The sequence below is a fragment of the Bison bison genome, unplaced genomic scaffold, assembly GCF_000754665.1.
Source record: "Bison bison bison isolate TAMUID 2011002044 unplaced genomic scaffold, Bison_UMD1.0 scf7180017864529, whole genome shotgun sequence".
In the NCBI taxonomy this organism is placed as follows: domain Eukaryota; kingdom Metazoa; phylum Chordata; class Mammalia; order Artiodactyla; family Bovidae; genus Bison; species Bison bison.
In genome coordinates this window covers 3,274,011-3,296,464 of record NW_011495079.1, presented here as the reverse complement: position 1 = coordinate 3,296,464, position 22,454 = coordinate 3,274,011, and the positions used below count along the sequence as shown (strand labels likewise).

The following is a 22,454-nucleotide window of genomic DNA, read 5'->3' as shown; positions in this document are numbered from 1 at the left end:
CATGGATAAATCCTTTTTGTCTAAATCATATAATTTGTGTAGAATTAATCTTAATTTTATATTTGAAGTAACACGTTAGGATTATTACCTTTCAATTATCCCGAATTATACTTCTTTTCAAGGTTTTGTTTTTTATTTTATTTGCCGGGAGAGCAAAGGGATGTCATTATATATGATCTTGATTTACCTGCCTGATGTCCTAACTGTACAATGATTCATTTACTCCAAAAGTTTGAACATGGGTGTCCCATATTAAGAAAACCTAATTTTGTTATCCAATATAAAATATACTCCCTGAGGACAAAGGAGAAGGGTGGGCAATTACTCAATTAATACCCAATTCATAACTTTGAAATATACCCTAAGGTATATCAGGAAGATCTGGTACACACACGCACACACACACACACATTTATTTTATACACGGCACTGTAGGGTCATGGGTATTTCATAAAGTGAGGATATCACTGTGTAACAATAAATCAATTGTTTGGACATTACACAGGTTCAAAAGGGTGCTGCTATTGTATCGGGGCTTTCAGAGTCCTTTCCAAATGAGCATGCAGACCTTTTTTTTCTCTTTTGCAGATGATCTCTCTCATCAGGAGGACATTGATCCCCCAAAAGAATATGATCCTGGGCAATTTGCAGGTCTCCTTCACGGATCCTCTCCAGCCTGTGAGTCCCCTGAAAATCCATTTCATCTCTATGGGAAAAGAGATGAACGCGAAGAAGAAAAAGATGAAGTCAGTTTGGCAAATAGTCCTTTGCCTTTCAAGCAAACTCCAATAGAAAATAAATCAGAACCTGTGGTAAAGAAAATTAAACCCAAGGTGGTCAGTAGAACAATTTTTCACAAAAAAAGCAGCCAACTCGAAAACCATACCATTGTTGGCACAAGAACAGCTAGAAGTGGATCCCGGAATGGGGACCAGTGGATTGTGAACACTGGGGGATTTGTGGAGAGAGCGTGTACCCTGGGGAGAATAAGGTCATTACCAAAAGCCCTGATCGACATGCATTTATCCAAAACTGTCTCTAAATCGGATTCTGATCTCATTGCCTACCCTTCAAATGAGAAAACATCAAGAGTTAACTGGAGTGAATCTTCACCTGCTGATCACAGCTCTAAAGGGAATTCTGAAAGAACACCATCTTTCACTTCCGAATGGGAAGAAGTAAGATTTGTTCTTGTTATTCTTTACATAAAGCTTTAGCATCAAGAGAGTTTTGAGGAAGGGATTTTCAGCTTTTTAAGTCTTTCAGAGGAAAAAAAAATACCACAAATAGATCCAAGTGGAAGGGAAAAGTTCTAGAGATAATACATGATAATTTCACAGCGAGCATAGAAACAAACACAGTTCCACACATGAGGGGATATCTGTTGTTTCCATAGAAATTGATATCAAGCAGAAGTAATAACTAGCTATGAGGTACAAGAAAATGTTCACATTGTGCCCTACTAAGCATTGCAGCTGACAAATGGAGAAAAATCTTTGTGTTTTTGTTTGCTTTATATCATTTTGTTAATTACTAAACCCTGTTAGCTCATCTTCCTTCTTTAAAGTATCTTATAATTTCAGAAGAGCTTCTTATAATCTTAATATTAAACAGAAAGGTCCTGGCCCTTCTCCAAGTATCATACAAAAAACACAAGTTACTTAATATTTCCCTTTACAACTATTGGACATTAAAGAAAAATGTGTGCAGTCCATTATGACCAATTTAAGCTCTACTTAAAGACAAAGTCTTCAATTTCTTGGAATTACTCAGGAAGTAAATGCCCTTTTAAGGTTAATAATATATCATCCTTTCTCCATTAAGAGGACTACATCATAAAGTAATGAAGTCTCTTGCTTTTTCTTGAATTTCTGCAAAGAATGGACCACACTCTTCCTCAGCATTTCATTCTAAAATGTCACATTTTGTCTCTCAAAAGATTGTGCCAGTAGAATTAGGTTTTGAAGCACAATAGGTCACTAGAGTATTCTGAGAAATAGAAATGGTCTGGTATTGACATTCTGAATTGAGCTGTTTGAGAAAATCACTTAATCTCTCTGCATCTATTTCAGGGTGAACAAAATGGGACATTTAAGTAATGCTCATTGTCATTTCTGAAACCTGCTATCTCACTAAGGCTGCTAGGATGATGACCGGGTTTAAAGCATAAATAGCTAAAGCTGAGACAGTCATATTTTCATACGAATTCCATAGTAGTAGTCTGATAGTTTACTCAGATCTATCCATTTCTTATATTTATTAACTCTGTGAATAATGTAACTTATCTCTTAGAATCAAGTTGTTGCCATTCCTAGATTCTTGTGATTATATGCTACAAATAAGCTTGTGGCTGGTCATACCGTTTAATCAGAACTTGGGTCCAGTGGCCACACTTCACTGGTCAGATGAGATGCATGCTCTCAGATCCAAGAGGAAGAATGACCGAGAAGATAGACATTGTCACGTGAACTAATCCTCAGCTCCTTCCCCTTCTGAGTTTAAAGAATTCACAATGTCTAACTTACTGACCCATGTAAGTCCAAACAAAGTTCATTTTAGGAAATTCAGAGAAAAGGCAAGCTGATTTCAAAAGTTTAAGAAAAGGAGATTAAATTTGTATTTCTAAAAGCAATTCAAAAGATGTCTGTCTCCCTTTAAATCTTTCTCTGTTGATCTCTTAATTGGAGTTTTGCAGTGGCAATAATATCAAGAATATATGCTTCTGGCAGTGGAAAGTCATTTTAAAATGCAGTGCTGTATGCTCAGTGAAATGAGTCAAACAGAGAAAGATAAATGCTATATGATATCACTTATATATGTAATCTATTTTTTTTAATGTTAAAAATATTTATTTCTCTAGAAGATCGCACAAAAGTCAGGAAGGGGGACAGAAGGGTATCAACTAGCCTATGTCAAAATCAGCTAGGGGAGGACAAGAGCTGCCTGAAGACACTGGTGTAATCTATGTAATCTATGTAATATATGTAATCTAAAAAATACAACAAACTACTGAATATAACAAAAACGAAGCCGACTCACAGGTACAGAGAACAACAGGCTAGTGTTACCAGTGGAGGCCGGAGGGACAATACAGAGGTGAGGAACTAAGAGGCACAAACTACTGGCTAAAAGATAGGGTCAAGGGTATATCTTGCAACACAGGGAATACAGCCAATATTTTGTAATCACTGTAAATGGAAATAGCCTTTAAAATTTGTATAAAAAAAAAATAAACAAGAAATTTAAAAAACAAAAGTGCAACACAAAGCAAATGTAATAATTCATTTTACATGTTTTTTGTTTCACACAGATTGACAAAATAATGAATTCCATAGATGTTGGAATTAACAGTGAACTTCGAGAAATTAATGGTGAGAACACAAGTAAGGAAATCTCTCTTTTATGTTGTAATGAATAAATGTACTCAGGGACTAGTTATAAAATGATAGGAGTCTATAGATAATTCATCTTTTACCATAATAATAATAGCTGCAAATTATTTCCCTCCATTCATGTCAAACAACCATGATCTCTAAACAATATCAACTATATAGATTTAGCAAACTGAGAGATTTTCTTCCCCATGTGCTATTTTACTATGCCAATTAACATTAATGTAGAGCTAAGTATGGGCATGCATGCATGCTAAGTTGCTTCAGTTGTGTCCAACTCTTTGTGACGCTATAGACTGTAGCCCACCAGGCTCCTCTGTCCATGGGGATTCTCCAGGCAAGAGTAATGGAGCAAGTGATCATTTTTTAAAAAGACTAAATAATTTTCGCTGAAACATATTTGTTTTAGTCTTTAAAAACTAAAAAAACAAACAAACAAACAAAAAAAACCTACTAAAAAAGTAGCAAAATCATGTGACTTTGATTAGTGACACAAACATGATATGATGACACATGTAGCTATCTCTTTCACACACAAATGCTGATAAACATTGAGGACTTTTCCAGTATCCAAAGAGCCAGCCTAGAAATGCATGTTGCCAGATAGTTCTTTCAGATATGCTTAAAGAATAATTTCAAAAAAACTGTAGGGAATGTTTTTTGGTTTTGTTTTTGTTTTTTTTACTGATGTGAAGGTAAGAATGTGTTTTCTTATCATAGTAAGTTCTCCATTACTGAGAATATTCAAGCAGAGACTTAATGCATTTCTGTTGGAAGACAGGTGACATTGAACAGTAATATTACAAAATTCTTCAGATAGTACCATAGAATTGTGAAAACGTTACAAACATGATTATAATGAAAATAAGAGTAAATGTTAAAAAAGCCACTTGGGCAAAATTGCCTTTGAAGGACATTTTAGTAGTCAACAATCCAGTTTATTTTCACTTAATTCTCTTCTTTCCCCCTCTTAGATTGCCATCCTATCCTTTACTCACGTTTTTCTACAGTGATAATGAAAATGAAAGACTCAATCCCCAAAGCATCATTACTATTAACAAAGACTGGTTCTCTATGCGCCTTAATTTTCACTTCTTAATTACACACTAATTATGCACTAAGTGATTGACCATAACATGTGGCATTCCAATTGACCATCAGGCCATTTGTGAATTACAGCTCTACTGGGCAGAAGGTTTTTCCCTCTTGAGACCAGCTAGAACTAGAGAAGTGATAAACAACCCTGTGAAGATGACATTCCATGTCTAATGTGTTGGGGTACTGAGTCTGGTCAGGAAATAACATGATGAAATAAAAAGTCAGACAGACATGAATTCATGTATCAGTCCTGCTGTTTACTAGCTGCTTGATCTTAGGCACACACTCAGTTTCCTCATAAAATGAAAATATTAATATAGGATCATTGTAGAAACATGTTCAGTGGCATGAGAGTCGAGTCTGACATATGTAGACATGTATTAAATTTTAGCTCTCCATTGCTCTATCATGAGGGAGATGTTGTGTTAGACACTATGGGCATATGAAGAAAAACACACAGCAGCCCTTCTTTTAAGAACTTTATAATGTCAGCTAGTCTCACAGCTTTCATGTTCAATTTGCTGTATTCCCTGAAATTGTGATGTGTCAATTAGAATGCAGGTCATAACAAAGCTGACAGTCAGTTGGTACCAGGGAAGAGTAATCACTAAAAGAGATCATAAATTCCAATGCACCCTGGCAAAGAGAAGAGAAAAAATCTAGAATGTATTGATTTAAATGTTCTAAATTATTCTGAAATCTGAGTATTCTCTTTTCACTTGACAATGAGGAAGAGATGTGCAATGAAATCAACAGGAGGTAAATTTAGAGTGAACACGGGAAATACTACTTTACCAAATGTATGTTATCAGTGTCTGGAATTTTGTTTTGGAAGGCCACTGAACCAAGCACTATGCCTGGCTTCATCAGAGCTGCATAGTTTATGAGCATTTATGATGTTTGTTGCTAAAAACCTCAGAAGGTGATTCAGTTCAGTTCAGTCACTCAGTCGTGTCCAACTCTTTGCGACCCCATGGACTGCAGCACTCCAGGCCTCCCTGTCCGTCACCAACTCCTGGAGTTTACTCAGACTCATGTCCTTTGGGGGAGACTAAAACCATAGGCTATGGAGATACATGATGGATCAAGAATCAACACTGAATTTTCCAAACTCTTGCCCCTTATGTTTCATTGTTTTTATTTGCCCTCCCCTGACCCCACTTGCATTTCTAATTTCAGGTGTTTTCATAAACAAAATATTTATTGAACCAAAAAAGGATCTGGCTTCCCTGGTGGCTCAGACGGTAAAGCGTCTGTCTACAATGCAGGAGACCCGGGTTTGATCCCTGGGTTGGGAAGATCCCCTGGCGAAGGAAATGGCAATCCACTCCAAGACTATTGCCTGGAAAATCCCATGGACAGAGGAGCCTGGTAGGCTACAGGCCATGGGGTCTTCGCAAAGAGTTGGACACAACCGAGCGACTTCACTCTCACTTTCCATCTCCATTCCTATGAATCAGCTCAAAGTTTGAGCAGTTTCTATGAATCATATAACTAGTTCCACTCATAGAAATCAGTTTTCTCTATCTTTTAAAAAGTTTCCTCAGCAGTTATATAGTAGTTAGAAACTGCTGGCAGCCCCAGTTGTCCAGGACTAAGGCAGAAATAGAGTAAATATATTTACTGACTTTATTTTAGGTCAGTCCCTTAGGTTCTCACTCGGACTAACATTCATGGATGATTTTTACAAACACAATGTCTGGCTTCCCACTGGAAATCAGACTTAAATGCCAAACACTTTGGCAGTAGGATTCAATTATATTGAATACTTCATTTTACGTAGAACATCCTGTTCTTTGGTAATGCTGTACATGTGATGTGATAGTACATTTTATGTCATCATGTACACCCAGATATAAGATTTTTTTCAGAGAACAGGTTTTGAGGTTCAGATTCCAGTGTCATGTTTTAGTGGTTTTGTGACCTTTATTCTCAATTTCCTTCCCTATAAATTCAGATTTTTAACAACTCCCTCATAAGGTGGCAAGGTAAGCAGGTGATCAATAAATATAAACTCTCTTACCTTTTTATCCAGGTATACATAACTGATCCTTCTACGTAGAGTATGTACCACACAACAAGAAATACTTGGGAAATCTGATTTGCTTTTCTTTTTGACCAGTTAAAATTGTAGTTAAGCTTTAACTATTCATATTCTAAGTTGCTTTCATATGAAGTCTTTCTTGAAGTTTTATTTCTTAACCATTGTCTTTGTATAACAAAGAAGTACTTTCAAGTTAGGAAATTTACCATGTTCACTGGAACCACTTCAGATTGTCGCACTTTCTAAGAATCAGGCTGATGATCTTCTTGATGAAACTGAGGATCACTTAAGTATAGAAAGAAAGTGAAAGTGAAGTCGCTCAGTTGTGTCTGACTCTTTGTGACCCCATGGACTGTAGCCCACCAGCCTCCTCTGTCCATGGAATTTTCCAGGCAAGAGTACTAGAGTGGGTTGCCATTTCCTTCTCCAGGGGATCTTCCCGCCCCAGGGATTGAACCTGGGTCTCCTGTATTGCAGGCAGATGCTTTACCATCTGAGCCAACAGGGAAGCCCACTTAAGTAAAGTGGAGGCAACAAGTGGCTCCACCAGACCCGCTTATCTTACATAACAGCAAATACATAGTAAAATCAAGTGCCCAGACATTGCCATACAGGGGTGGTAGATAATCTTATAAACAACCCCCCTATTTCTAACTGGTTTCTATAATCTGCTAAACTACTTTAGGTGTATGGACTGTGTTAGATTGATCTCAGGTACCTGAATGTAAAATTAGTATTTCGTTAAAAGGTATTGTTTAAAGCTGGGATTTTTTTCCTCTTATACTTAAGATTGAATTGTATTCAGAGGAATATTCTAGAGTCTTTTAAAACTCTACTTTTGCCAATATATGAATTTCACCTAAATTGTATTTATAAATGAAAGCTATTAAAGTGAATTTGTAAAGGCTTTTTACCATAGACTGCACCATCTACATTGAATACATACAGCAATTCTGAAGTGATTTGCTAGAGAATACATAGCTCTGAAAGTTGTGTGTGTGTATGTTTGTGCACACGTGTGCGTGCGCATAGTCACTCAGTCATGTCCGACTTTTTGCAACCCCATGGACTGTAGCCCGCCAGGCTCCTCTGTCCGTGGGGATCTCCAGGCGAGAGTATTAGAGTGGGTTGCCATGCCCTCCTCAAGGGGATCCTCCCAACCCAGGGATCAAACCCAGCTCTCCTGCATTGCAGGCAAATTCTTTACCAACTGAGCCACCAGGGAAGCCTGAAAACAAGTTAATGATAATCCACCATCCTGCTTTCTAAGCTTTTGCTTTTCTTCCTCCAGGAGTCTAAGGACCAGGTAACAGTGCAGGGTTCCTCATAGCCATAGAGACCCTCCATGGAGAGTTTCTAGGAATTTAGGAACTCTCTAAGGCAGAATAAGGGGTCTCTCCTCCTGAGCTATGCTTCACCTTCTCCCTGGTCTACTGGAGGGAGAGAGCTCACATGGCCCTTTCCCCAAAGAGCTTCTATTTCTGAATGGCTTGGGCCGACATCCCCACAGCTTCACAAGTTGCTCCCCCTGATGCTTTAGTTGCTTCCAGGTCCCTGATATTTATTCACATGGCTTAGATCTGCATCCAGAGGGACTTTGCCACTGATGTAACTGATAGCTGACCTCCTGCTGAGATTGTTGATGAGAATATCATTCCTCAAACTGTAGGAGAGCATGTTTGGTTTTCGTTTTTTTTTTTTTTTTTAATGTATTTAGAATTTCGAAGGCAATGGCACCCCACTCCAGTACTTTTGCCTGGAGGGTCCCATGGATGGAGGAGCCTGGTGGGCTGCAGTCCATTGGGGTCGCTAGAGTCGGACACGACTGAGCAACTTCACTTTCACTTTTCACTTTCATGCATTGGAGAAGGAAATGGCAACCCACTCCAGTGTTCTTGCCTGGAGAATCCCAGGGACGGGGGAGCCTGGTGGGCTGCTGTCTATGGGGTCGCACAGAGTTGGACACGACTGAAGCGACTTAGCAGCAGCAGCAGCAGAGTCCCCTATTAGAAAAAAGACAAAGAGGAAAGAAGCTGAATTGTATTCCTTTTTTCCTGTGTGCCAGATGCTATGCAACTTACTCTTGTGAACATTCAATTCTCCAAATAAGTCAGTGGTATTATACCCATTTTATAGATGAAGAAAGGGTAACTTGTTAAAGTCAGCTCCTTCAAATGTAGATTGATTTCTTCCTGAAGTTCATATTCCTTTCAATAAAATATGTTACTATAAAGAACAATGGAAGCCAGCCCTTTGGTTCTTCCTCTTTAGTTCAATTCATATGCATATGTACTATAGAGAGCCAACTGAGGTGTTTAAGTGTAAAACCAACCACTTGCTCTTAGCAAAACCTAACTTGGTATGGAAGACTTTAGCTCAAACCCCAAAGCCCTCCTAAAGCACAAACCACATGGTCATATATTAAAATGAATCATAGACCTGAATATCTCCTACCTCCCAAAAGTGAATGCATATGCTAATAATGATTTGGGTTTCACTTATTTTCAGAGGAAGAATTTCCTTGCCTCTGGTAATATTCTTTTTTCCATGAACTGTTAAATTGTACATAAAATCCTCTCTGTGAAATGCTGTGCAACAGGCATAATTTATTTTTGATTTTTATTTCTCTTTGTAGCACTATTTTTAATAGAGCCAACTGGGGGAAGGTGGGTAGTAGAATACGTTAGCTTACAAGCACACTATTTTGTCTAAATCAAGAGAGAACTTATTTTTATTATTATTTTATATAACACTTCACTGAGTAACTCGGTTTTTTCCCCCAGATAGATTAAATCTAAGAAATCCCTCAATAATAGAATAACCATGTAGCAATATGAATTAAGTGAGCATTAAACTAGCCTGAGTTCACTAATCTCTATCAAGAGATAGTATTTAATCAACCAAGCAATTGTGTCCTTAGCAAAATAGACCCTAAAATTTATTTAACATCTTTTATTCTAAATAGTCATTAAAAACTAAAATAGCCTACATAATATAGATTTTGATCACTAGAATATGGCTGAGATTCTCCGGTTTTGAAAGTACAAGTAATATTCATATGTGAAATTCAGTTTCTCTTAAGTATGAAATAATTGGGTGTTATTCTCTGGCCTAATATTTGCTTATGATGTATCAATAGTTGGAACCTGTACATTGTTTTCCCTTCAACATAATATTTAACCTTCTAGAAGAGGCCTAGAGAGGTGAGCAAGTGCTGTCTTCAACTTATACTGATACCCTTTCCACACCATCTTTCATATATGATCAGTCAACATCTGTTCCCATACATCCCATGATGATAAGTTCACCACTTCCAGAGATAATATATTTTACCACTGGGAAGCTCAAATCGTTAAAAATTCATGTTTTTCAAGTCCCTTCTATCCATTTTCCCTTAAAAAATCTTCAGTGATACAAAGGATGAATGCTGCTGCTGCTCATTGCTCAGTCGTGTCCATCTCTGCAACCCCGTGGACTGTAGCCCACCAAGCTCCTCCAACCATGGGATTTTCCCAGCAAGAACACTGGAGTGGGCTACCATGCCCTCCTCCAGGGAATCTTCCCAACTCCAGGGATGAATAATGACCTATTACTTTTAATAAATTATGAATATCTTAAGGATAGACTTTCCCAGTGACTCAGCAGTAACAAATCCGCCTGCAGTTCAGGAAACATGGAGATGTGGGTTTGATCCCTGGATCAGGAAGATGCCCTGGAGAAGGAATGGCAACCCACTACAGTATTCTTGCCTGGGAGACAGAGGAACCTGGTGGGCCACAGTTCATGGGGTCACAAAAAAGAGTCAGACATGACTAAGCAACTAAACAACAACAACAAATCTTAAGGATATAGCTGATATTTTTGATAGACCACACACCTCTTGCACATTTACCATTAAGCTGGAGAACAGTTGCAAAGAGTCTTCTTTGTAGACACTTTAAAAATAGTAGCTGCATGACTTCCACATAAATGTCAGAGCGTTTTACAAAGTCTACCATCAATAACCTCATACTTGTGAGAGTAGGAGGTAAAAATAATTAGGAGTGATTTGAAATATAGATACAGACCTTCATAAGTTATAGATCATCATAATGATTACTTTCAAATTTGTTTTTGATACAAATTTGTTTTCCCAAATTATAATGAGGAATGAAGTGATAAACATGAGTCATTTACCCATGAGAAAAACTTTAAAGCTTATACTGGTTGTTCTATGATACACTATTCTGATAACAAAGGGTTTCTTATCTACTAGTATTTTTGATACTTGAGTATAAAATTTTAGAGAGTTATATAAATTTAAGAACAATGATACCCAACAATGTCACTTTTAGAAATGCATCCTAAGGAAACAGGACAAGAGCAAAATATGTATATGTGTGTGTGTATATATACATATATATATGTCATTTATGATCATTGAAGAAATAGAATCAAACCAAATTACCATTTATAGAGATTTGTAACATCAGTTACTATAATTCCGTATGATGAAATGTTGAATAGCTAATTAAAAATGACATTGTGTCTATTTTTATTACTGTGGAAATATAGCCATAATATACTACTTAGTGGAAAAAGTTGATAACCAAATAAATTATCATCCCATCTTTTAATGCACATGCATGAAAAAGTTCTGGAAGGACATATGAAAAAAGTTAACAGCAGATGTCTCTGAGTAAGTTTATCAGTGATTTTTATTTTCTGCTTTCCTAAATTTTCCAAAATTTTTGTAGTAAGCATCACTCACTTCAGTCACTTGGTTGAGTCCAACTCTTTTTGACACCATTTTCATTGTCTACATCCTTTACTAGAAGAAAGTATGCATGAATTTAGTAAATAAATAAATAGTAAACAAATGGCTATTTATGCAGTCACGAATATGCAAACGTGTATATGTAAACACTTATACATGAAACATATAAATGTTACAGTTATCAGTCCTTACCATTATCAGTTAGTCATTCAGTTGAGTCTGACTCTTTGCAACCCCATGGACTGTAACCCACCAGGCTCCTCAGTCTATGGAATTCAACAAGCGAGAATATTGGAATGGGTAGCCATTCCCTTCTCCAGGCAATCTTCCCTGCCCAGGGTTCAAATCTCGGTCTCCCACATTGCAGGCAGATTCTTCACCATCTGAGCCACCAGGGAAGCTCTGGGTGGTGATTAAATTTTGCCAAGTGAATGCTTTATTGAATGTGATTAAGTCTTTTTATCAGTTCTGAGTTAAAATAGGTGTGCTTCAGTGGTTTCACAAAAGAGATTCATTTGATTTCTTTTAGTTTTTATTACTGGAAAAGCTATTTTTAAATAACTACACAAATTTTTAAATACCCATAACCCAACCCCTGATCAAAAATGACTTTTTTCTTTTGTCCATGTCCTGGTCTGTGTATATATTCTAGTGACCTTCTAGCCTTTGTCTATGTACACAGTCAATTTGTATATAATAATAATTTTATAGATTGAATTTTACAATCTTCATTTTCATATTCAGTTCAGTTCAGTCGCTCAGTCATGTCCAACTCTTTGCAACCCCATGGTCTGCAGCACATCAAGCTTCTGTGTCCATCACCAACCCCCTCTAGCTTGCTCAAACTCATGTCCACCAAATCAGTGATGCCATTTTCATATTACCATTTCACAAAATTCTATTATCTTACTTTTTTCTCTTATTCCCTTGCTTCATTCTTTTTATGAATATCCAGTGTTAGCATGGTGTATATGCTTCCACTTTTCTTTAAGTTCATGCAATCCCAAATAGAAAGATAATAGATAGATAAATAGATGAATGTTGCTTGTGCTTTAAAAACATGAATTCATGCTGTATATATTTCTCTGCAATTTATTCTCATTTGACATTAATCATAGTTTTGCCTTACTTTTATAATCAGTAAAAATCTATGAAACAAAATTGCACTGGTGAAGTTCACTCTCAGAGAGGAAAGGAGGTCTGATCTGATTCTTACTCCTACCACTGCACTAACTTGCTGCTCAGTTCAGTTCAGTTGCTCAGTCGTGTCCAACTCTTTTGCAACCCCATGGACTGCAGCATGCCAGGCTTCCCAGTCCATCACCAACTCCCAGAGTTCACTCAGACTCACGTCCATTGAGTCAGTGATGCCATCCAGCCATCTCATCCTCTGTCATCCCCTTCTTCTTCTGCCTTCAATCTTTTCTAGCATCAGGGTCTTTTCAAATGAGTCAGTTCTTAGCATCAGGTGGCCAAAGTATTGGAGTTTCAGCTATCAGCATCAGTCCTTCCAGTGAATATTCAGGGCTGATTTCCCCCAGGATGGACTGGTTGGATCTCCAAGAGTCTTCTCCAACACCACAGTTCAAAAGCATCAATTCTTTCGTGCTCAGCTTTCTTTATAGTCCAACTCTCACATCCATACATGACTACTGGATAAACCATAGCTTTGACTGGATGGACATTTGTTGGCAAAGTAATGTCTCTGCTTTTTAATATGCTGTCTAGGTTGTTCATAACTTTTCTTCCAAGGAGCAAGCGTCTTTTAATTTCATGGCTACAGTCACCATTGCAGTGATTTTGGAGCCCCCAAAAATAAAGTCTGTCTCTATTTCCACTGTTTCCCCATCTATGTGCCATGAAGTGATGGGACCAGATGCTATGATCTTAGTTTTCTAAATGTTGAGTTTTAAGCCAACTTTTTCACTCTCCTCTTTCACTTGCTGTATGACTTGAAAAATAACACCTCACAATGGACCTCAGTTTCCTAATTTAAAAATTAAAAGATAGAACTAGATCTTATCTCTATAATTCCATGACATATTTTATCTTTTGTCTTATGGATTATTCTTTGGCAGAGTGTTCTTTAAAGCTTTCCAATTCTTAATTTCTTAAGGACAAATTATCAATAAATCTTCAATATGTGTATTTCAACTAGCTTCTTCTAGGAATGTTGCCAGATCCTCATTTACAATGCTTTTAAAATATATTAATGTAATAAAAGTTTATTTTATTTGGTACAGGTGTATAAGATATTTAAGTTCTTTGTTTTTATATGCAAAAGTGACTTTCTCCTAAGAATCTCAATTCTTTTAATAAACCTTACCTTTTGCTAATTTTTAGGAGACAGGGCTTCCCTGGTGTTTCAGACAGTGAAAAACCTGCCTACAATGCGGGAGACATGGATTTGATCCCTGGGTTGGAAAGATCCCCTGGAAAAAGGAATGGCTACCCACTCCAGTATTCTTGCCTGGAGAATTCCATGGACAGAGGAGCCTGGCAGGCTACACAGGGTTGCAGAGAGTCAGACACGACTGAGTCACTAACACACACACGCTAAATTACTAGCTGAAATCATGTGCAAATGATTAATGATGTGCATGGGAATAATGAAATAAATTTCTGATACTGTACTTTGTCTGCTTCTTGGATCCACTGACCTTCTTATAAAAAATCTTATTGACAGAAAAAGTACTTAGCATTTCAGTAGTGTATGCTTTTCCTTAGGTAGCAGGTACCGACCAAATACTCACAGTGGCCCATTTCTTATCCACTGACTTGGCTTGACCAAGTCAAAGCACACTCCCCCACAGGTTCCTGAACTTTGGCTTGACCCCAAAACTAAACAAGCACTAAAATGCAGACCATTTTTCTTAAATGTTGATTCCAAATCAGAATATGATTGAGACTAAGCATACAACTTGCCCCTGAGTTTCTTGGCAACCAAGACAAAAGTGGGCTACAAAACTGTCATCATAAGGCATATTTTCAAGGCATGTAGAGAAAGGAACTCTTTCCTAGCTTGAAACTCTAGAAGGAATTTCCCCCATGCATCATTTTGTGAAAGATATACAACTCAAATAGGAACAATGCTTTGATTAGAATGCAGGACCAAGGGGCAGTGATCTACTTATGACTTACACATAGACAGGTGTACAGTGATAAGGAAGTATCTCTGTACAGACCTTTCTTCTGGGGACTTTTAGCTTTCTCCAGGACATAAATGAGCACATATTCTAGAATATCGGTGTTGTTTTTATTTACCCTTTCAAAAAATGCCTTCTTTATGTAAGCTGTTCTATGTGTTAATGACTTGAGTATCAGGATTTCAGGGGTGCTTAATAAAATTACAGGCATACTCTAAAATATTATGTGACAGTGAGGTTGGAGAGCTACTCATCATGTGTGAAAGAGTATGAAATATGGTATCAGAAAATGTGAGAGTCCCAGTTCCATCCCTTGCTGGCTGTGTGATCCTGGACAAGTTACTTCATCATTCTGAGCTTTTATTTTGTTATCCTTTTAAAAAGAGGATAATAATAATTTCTTATTATTATAATTAAATGAGATAATTTATATAAAAGCACTTGTAAAGTAAATCTGTTAGTCATTATGATGTTACCTTCATAGAAAGCTCTTTAACTTTTGAATTAGAGCTCACTGTGTTCATTTTTCTCTCCAGGCAATTGAATGCAGTTTATAAGCACTCAGTAAAATAGTTGCTTTATATCCACATATGGACTATTCACCTTCTAGAAAGTTTCTTAAAATAAATAAATACGCTTTTCTTCTTGAAGAAGTAACCAATAAAATAGATTTTCTAGTTCATTTTTATATATTAAAGAAAAATTTATTTACTCTATTAACAAGATAAGTAAGGCCATTTCCCCCACTAATAAAAACAGAAATAGGAAGAAATTCCAGGACAATGAACTAAGATCAAGTGTGTGTACACATGCCTGATTACAGTACAATTATTGACAGTTTGATTGTTTTTCCACCTACAGGCCAACTCTCCTCAACAAACTTGAAAATGTAGGCAGTAAATTATTTCTTAAGTGATTATGCTAACAACTCACTATAATATGGACCTTTGAGAGCCTGAAGACAGAATATGAAAGATATGGCTAGATACGCTGCTGTCAGAGTCATCTAGACTCGAGGGAAATTGACAACATAGGCACAAGTTGTGGGCATAGGAAAAGAAGATGGAGTGTCTGTTTGAATGTCCATTGTTTACTGATATTTAACCCTTTTTGAGTCACCAAATGCTTTGAGAATTTGATGGAAAACATGAGGCCTCTTGCAGGAAAAATGCAAATATACTTTTGAAAAAAGTTTTGTTTTCAATCTTTCCCACACATAAACCTATATGTATGTGCATATAGGTATACATGTACAAATATACATTCATCTTGAGGGAGGAAAAACAAGTGATATGCAAAGGAAATGTAAGCAGTAATGAAAACTTACCAGTTTAAAAAAAGATTTTCCAAACTCCTGAGAGTACTCCAGACTTTGAATTTCCAGAGTTGAAAGTTTTCATACACATGATTAGTGCTAAAAATATCACCGAAGTCTCTCAGAGAAAAACATAGAGCCTCTGTTCCATTTAGGAAGATCTAAGCATGAGTTCCTATCTTAAATAAACATCAGACATAGTCTAGATTTGGAAAAGGATTAAATGGAACATTTCAAATTATGAGATGTTAAGTAAGAGAATTTCAGTGAGCTTAGGTTTGATATCTAATACAAATTTAAGTTAAGATATATTTTATCTGCTCACATATTCCTGAATCAAATGTGGTTTTATGCATGTTTTCGGTTCAGTGATACAAAGGACATGGGAATATGCCAGACGCTTTCAAATTCCTGTGGGCTCACAATGGTCTCCTTAAACCTGAGTGACTTTTACATCCTAAATTTCTTTATGGATCATCTATAGTCTCAGTTTTAAGATTTCAGAGAGAAGAAAACTTTAAGAATTCATAATTTTAACTTTTTGAATGTTAAGAAATTTTCTTCCTAAAGATTTTAATTTGAAGTATGTATGAATTATTATGTGTATTCTTTCTCCAATTTTATCCCTCCATTTTAAGCTGTTTTACAGGTGTCTCAGTGGTAAAGAATCTGCCTGCCAATGCAGGAGACATGGGTTCAATCCCTGGGTTGGGAAGATCCCCTGGAGAAGGAAATGGCAACCTCCTCCAGTATTCTTGCTTAGGAAATCCCATGGACAGAAGAGCTTGGCATGCTACAGTCGATAGGGTCGCAAAACAGTCAGACACAACCTAGTGACTAAACAACAACAAAACATATTCTACACACTGTTCTTTATCTTACTTTTTAATTTTTTAATTAAAATTAATGGGTATGATTCCACAACAGAATATAGAGCACTTCCTGGTATTTAGTTGTATGAAGTAGCACAATTAATCCTCCTATTAGTAGAGATCGCTTTCAGTATGTTATTATAAACAAGGCTGCAGTGAATAACCATATTTCTTTGCACTTGCAGACATATATCTGTTGGATATATTCCCAAAAGCTAACCTGCTGGTTCAGGGTTTATGGGTATTTGAACTTTTGATAAGTATTGCTAAATTGAGCTTCTTAGAGGTTTTAATGATCTACCCCAATACCAGCAATGAAAGGAAGCCTCTTGTGTCCTGACTGATACACAGTGTTGTCAGACTTTCAGACCTTTATCTACTTGACAGGTGAAAAATAGTATCTCTGTGCCATTTCTTGTATTTGAGTGAAGCTGAGTTCTTTTCATATGCTTAAGTTTCATTTATATTTACTCTTCTCTTTGAACAATCTGTTCATAGCCTTTGCCCATTTTAGGAGATGTTGTTGCTCTATTTCTATTGATTTGAAGGAGTTCTTTATTATTAGGCATATAACTCAGTGTATTTGACAAAGTTGTAACTACCTTTCCCCTGTTTCTTATTTACCTTGTGGCCTAATCTGTGAAGCAAAAAATTTTAAATTATTTTGTAATTGATTTAATCAAGCTTTTAAGAAATTAATGATTTCAGAGTTTTGTGTTTTATTAGGAAAGGCCATCACTCTGAGACTATAAAGGAATCCTTGCATAATTTCTTCTAGTACCTTTATCGTTTTTGTGTTTCTATATTTGATCTGTATGTAATTTTCTCTTACATAAGAAATGAGGTATGGATCAAACCTTATTTTAATTGATGATGACTCAATTCCCCCTAAATCATTTCACGTGTTCCTTACTGATTGGAGATGCACAATTATTTTATGCTTGATATCCAATGATTTTGCTTTTTATTCACGTTCTATTGTGTGTCTTCTGTGTCTGCATCTATTCATATGTTAACACCACACTGTTTTAGTCATTAAGACTTTAAAATGTGTCATAATATCCATTTTTCAAAGATCATATTTTTCTGTCCAGCAAATTCATGCTGGCATTCCAATACATTTTAAATGTTTGAACACTACCTACCACCACTCTGTTTCTTCAAGGCTTACAGATGCCTAATTTATCCTTGGAGGGCGTGTGAATGACCCTGGTCCTGCAAACTCAGACATAGGCCAGAATTTTGTAACTGACAATCATGTTTCAAAACTGACTTCTTAGAGGTTTTCTAGGCAGGTGGAAGATCTTAGCATACTCCGAGGGCCTTTAGAGACAGATGGCTGGTCTTGTTGTTCAGTTGCTAGTCACGTTTTACTATTTGCAACCCCATGGACTCCAAAATATCAAGCTTCCCTGTCCTTCACTATCTCCCAGAGTTTGCTCAAACTCATGTCCATTGAGTCGGTGATGCCATTCAACCATCTCAACCTCTGTCATCCCCTTCTCCTCCTGCCTTCAATCTTTACCAACATCAGGGACTTTTCCAATGAATCAGCTCTTTGCATCAGGTGGCCAAAGTATTGGAGCATCAGCAACAGTCCTTCCAATGAATATTCATGGTTGATTTTTTTGGGGATTGACTGGTTTGATTTCCTTGCTGTCCAAGGGACTCAAGAGTCTCTTCTAGCACCACAATTTGAAGGCTTCAGGTCTTCGTTGCTCAGCCTTCTTTATGGTCCAACTCTCACACTGATATGTGATTACTGGAAAAAACATATCTTTGACTAGATGGACCTTTGTTGGCAAAGTGATATCTCTGCTTTTGAATACACTGTCTAGGTTTGTCATAGCTTTACTTCCAAGGGGGCTTCCCTGTGTGGCACAGACAGTAATGAATCTCTCTGCAATGTGGAAGACCTGGGCTCAATCCCTGGGTTGGGAAGATCCCCTAGAGAAGGAAATGGAAACCCACCCCAGTATTCTTGCCTGGAGAATCCCATGGGCAGAGAAGCCTGGTTGGGCTACAGTCTATAGGGTCGCAAAAGTCAAACACAATGGAGCGCCTAACACTTAGCTTTTAGTTTATTTCCAAGGAGCAAGTGTCTTTTAATTTTGTGGCTATAGTCACTGTCTACAGTGATTTTGGAGCCCAAGAAAATAAAATCTGTCACTGTTTCCATTTCTCCCCCCTGTATTTGTCATGAAGTGATGGGACCAGATGCCATGATCTTAGTTTTTTGAACGTTGAATTTTAAGCCTGCTTTTTCACTCTCCTCTTTTACTTTCAAGAGGCTCTTTAGTTCCTCTTCTCTTTCTCCCATTCGGGTGGTATCACCTGCGTATCTGAAGTTGTTGATGTTTCTCCTGGCAATCTTGATTCTAGCTTGTGATTCATCCAGCTGGTTGGTCTTTACCTGGAGCTTTATGAAAGTTTTTTGTTTTCTAAGAGCATTAAGTTGACTAAAATTGTGATAAGAATATTTTTGTGTACCTTCTCACAGGAGCCTTTGTCCATTCTTCTCAAAGTCCAACCAAACTTTAAGATATTGTAACTTTTCTGTAATGACTATAGTTGATTTTCTGCTTGACTCTAAGATTCATCGCTCCCTAGAATTCACTACTTTCTTTTCCCTTTCTCTTACTCTAAGGCAAAATCTTATTTGTTGATTTGTTGACTGGCAGCTGGAGGGAGGGAGGAAGACAAGCATCTTTTTTTTTTTTTAATTTGTACTTTTATATCATCACCATCATTTATGATTAGAAACACTTGTTTCACAGTTGGATTCTACTTACTGATTGTCTTGTCAAAGAAAAATTGCACTGGATGGAGTTAAACAGGAGGAAGTCTTATTCAAGACTATTGCAACAGAGGAGAGAGACTGAACTCAACTCCCCTGAGACAAAGGTGGGAGAGATTTTAAGAACTGGAGTGAGCTAGTAAAAAAGTACCAAAGGACAGTTAGGGGGAAGGTAGGTCAATGTAATCGGGCCATCCATGTTTGCTAATCGATACTTCTTGTTCCTCCCAAGTATACTTTTTGTTCCTCCCATGGAACCTGGGAGATAGGGGCAATATCTTTTTTGATGACTGCATTTCAAAGACATGACTTCCAAGTCCTTAGAAAGACATTCCTGGATTGTAAAACCAACAGGAGTCAGGGAGAAGACTTACATCTCAAAGGAATAGAGAAAGAATTTACAGTTTTGAGTTTTCTAAAGCAACTGTTCCAAGAAAAGGGAGGTAGAGAGATGAAACCTGCCCAAAGTTCAGCCAAGCTGAGCAGAACATTACCCCACAATGACTCCATTCAGTGGTAACTTGTTTTATAATTCATTCAGTTACTCATTCTGCCTGTTTTTCATTCAGTTACTCATTCTACCAGATTTTTTATGGGGATTCTCTTGAGAGAGTCATCTGATTACTCAGAACATTCTCACATGATATTCTGTATTTTCCAATCAAGCTGAGTTAGAAGGATCATACTACCAAGTACAGTGGTTTTGTGTGATTTCATGTTTGTGAGTGTTTACATACATGGGCCAGAAAATGCCAAGGAGGTACAAGTACTCACTCACCTTTCACATGCTACTGTATTTTGTACCAGGTTTCACAGGATTCTTAATTATAAAAGAAATAAGTAATTAACTTTTTTAGTCGGGTCTTGATATCCATCAGGCACTATTCTAAGAACATTACTTATCTTAAATCAAATCTTCAACAGTATGTTGCCTGGAGAATCCCATGGATAAAGGAGCCTGCCAGGCTATAGTCCATGGGGTCCCAAGAGTCAGACATGACTTACTGACTAAATATACTCCAAGAGGTAGTTATTACCTTCACTTTACAGACTACAAAACAGGAACCAAGAGATTAAGTAATTTGCCCAAAGTTATTTAAACAGAAGCAATGAGATTTAAAGCCAGTCTGATTCTAAAACCCAAGAACTTAAGTTCTGTGTTGAAAAAAATGCTTTGCTTTCTAATCTTTCAGGAGTTTTTGCCAGAGACTGAGGGCAGTATTTTCTTTTAGGGCATTGTTTTTTTGGGCTCCAAAATCACTGCAGAAAGTCCACCTAGTCAAAGCTGTGGTTTTTCCAGTGGTCATGTATGGATGTGAGAGTTGGACTATAAAGAAAGCTGAGCACTGAAGAATTGATGCTTTTGAACTGTGGTGTTAGAGAAGACTCTTGAGAGTCCCTTGGATTGCAAGGAGATCCAACCAGTCCATCCTGGGGGAAATCAGTCCTGAATATTCACTGGAAGGACTGATGCTGAAGCTGAAATTCCAGTACTTTGGCCGCCTGATGTGAAGAACTGACTCATCTGAAAAGACCCTGATGCTGGGAAAGATTGAAGGCAGGAGGAGAAGGGGACAACAGGATGAGATGGTTGGATGGCATCACTGACACAATGGACATGAGTTTGAGTAGGCTTTAGGAGTTGGTGATGGACAGGGTGGCCTGGCGTGCTGCAGTCCATGGGGTTGCAAACAGTCAGACATGACTGAGCGGCTGAACTGTCTGTCTGTCTGTGTCAGGTGGTGATATAATAGAGCAAACTGCAAAATCCTGGAGCTTGCGCTGGGCTCCTTACTTCTGAACCTGCAGATAATGGGCTAGAACCAGCAAATGCAGAGGCTCCTGAGCTTGAATACCACTTAACAGAGAATATCCTAATCGTCTGTTCTATGAATTAGTAATCAGATATTTTTTCATAAAACACTGTGAAAGAATTCAATAAAGACACCTAGGGAAATTAAAATAAGTCCTTTTATTTCATCATAATTCAGAGAACTTAGGGGGAATATTTTTCAAGGCCAGGGAAATAGAATCCTGGGGAAGGAAAAGTGAGAAAAATGTTTTAAGAAATTAAAAAAGTGGAAGTTAGAAGGAGAGCATCCTTTTTTCTGAACCGCTTTGAAATGTTTTTCTTACATTCCTGGTGTTAATATAGCTTTTAGGGCAGAATGCTAGATAGTCCCTTCGCCTCGCTGAAGTCTATGTCCCTGTTCCAGGACACTATCACTAAAGATTCCTTTTACTTCTTGTCAACTGAACTATCATCTTTGGACCATTGTCTTATCCCTGGGCTTGGGCAATAATATATAAAGAAGGAAACATGTAGATTGGGATTCAATTGAAGACCATTACCCATGAGATGAGGCATCTTTAGCAAGACACAAATGCATTATAAACTTCACTTTTCTCATCTGTATAATGGAGAAACCTTTTTTTTAAAGACGATAATAAGGAAAAATGTGCCACTTACACAGGAGTCACTCAACATTATGAATATTGATGTGCTTTGGCAAAATTCTTTGTCATATTCAGCTGAAGAGTCCAGAGCAAAGCATAAAGAGATTGGAACCAGACCTATAGCCCAGATCTATTTTCTGAGCCTGGTATGTGCTGCAGTCCAGGGGGTCACAGAGTCAGACACGACTGAGCAACTGAACAACAATAAAAACAGCTGTTTGTGGATTTTTATGATGGTAGATGATGAACAAAAAGGATCTCATGGTCAAGGAAAGAAAAAGTCAAAATAATGAAACCTTATACCTCAGACTGGGACTTGAACCCATGGTCTTTTTATTTTTTATTTATTTTTTATTTTTTTTAATTTTATTTTATTTAACTTTACAATATTGTATTGGTTTTGCCATATATCAAAATGAATCTGCCACAGGTATACATGTGTTCCCCATCCTGAACCCTCCTCCCTCCTCCCCCCCATACCATCCCTCTGGGTCGTCCCAGTGCACCAGCCCCAAGCATCCAGTATCGTGCATCGAACCTGGACTGGCAACTCGTTTCATATATGATATTACGCATA

At 37.4% G+C, this 22,454-nt stretch overlaps 1 protein-coding gene across 2 annotated transcripts in view; it reads left to right on the top strand.

Moving 5' to 3' along the window:
- Nucleotides 1-22,454, top strand: part of ANKS1B (ankyrin repeat and sterile alpha motif domain containing 1B) — a 1,164,394-nt gene that overhangs the window by 638,052 nt on the left and 503,888 nt on the right. The window contains exons 13-14 of one of the 2 annotated variants that reach the window (XM_010831582.1): nt 589-1,178; nt 3,311-3,371. In XM_010831582.1, coding sequence (XP_010829884.1) covers nt 589-1,178; nt 3,311-3,371 — 651 coding nt within the window. Of the gene's footprint in view, nt 1-588; nt 1,179-3,310; nt 3,384-22,454 lie in introns of both variants that reach the window. The other variant, XM_010831580.1, reaches the window with a different exon arrangement.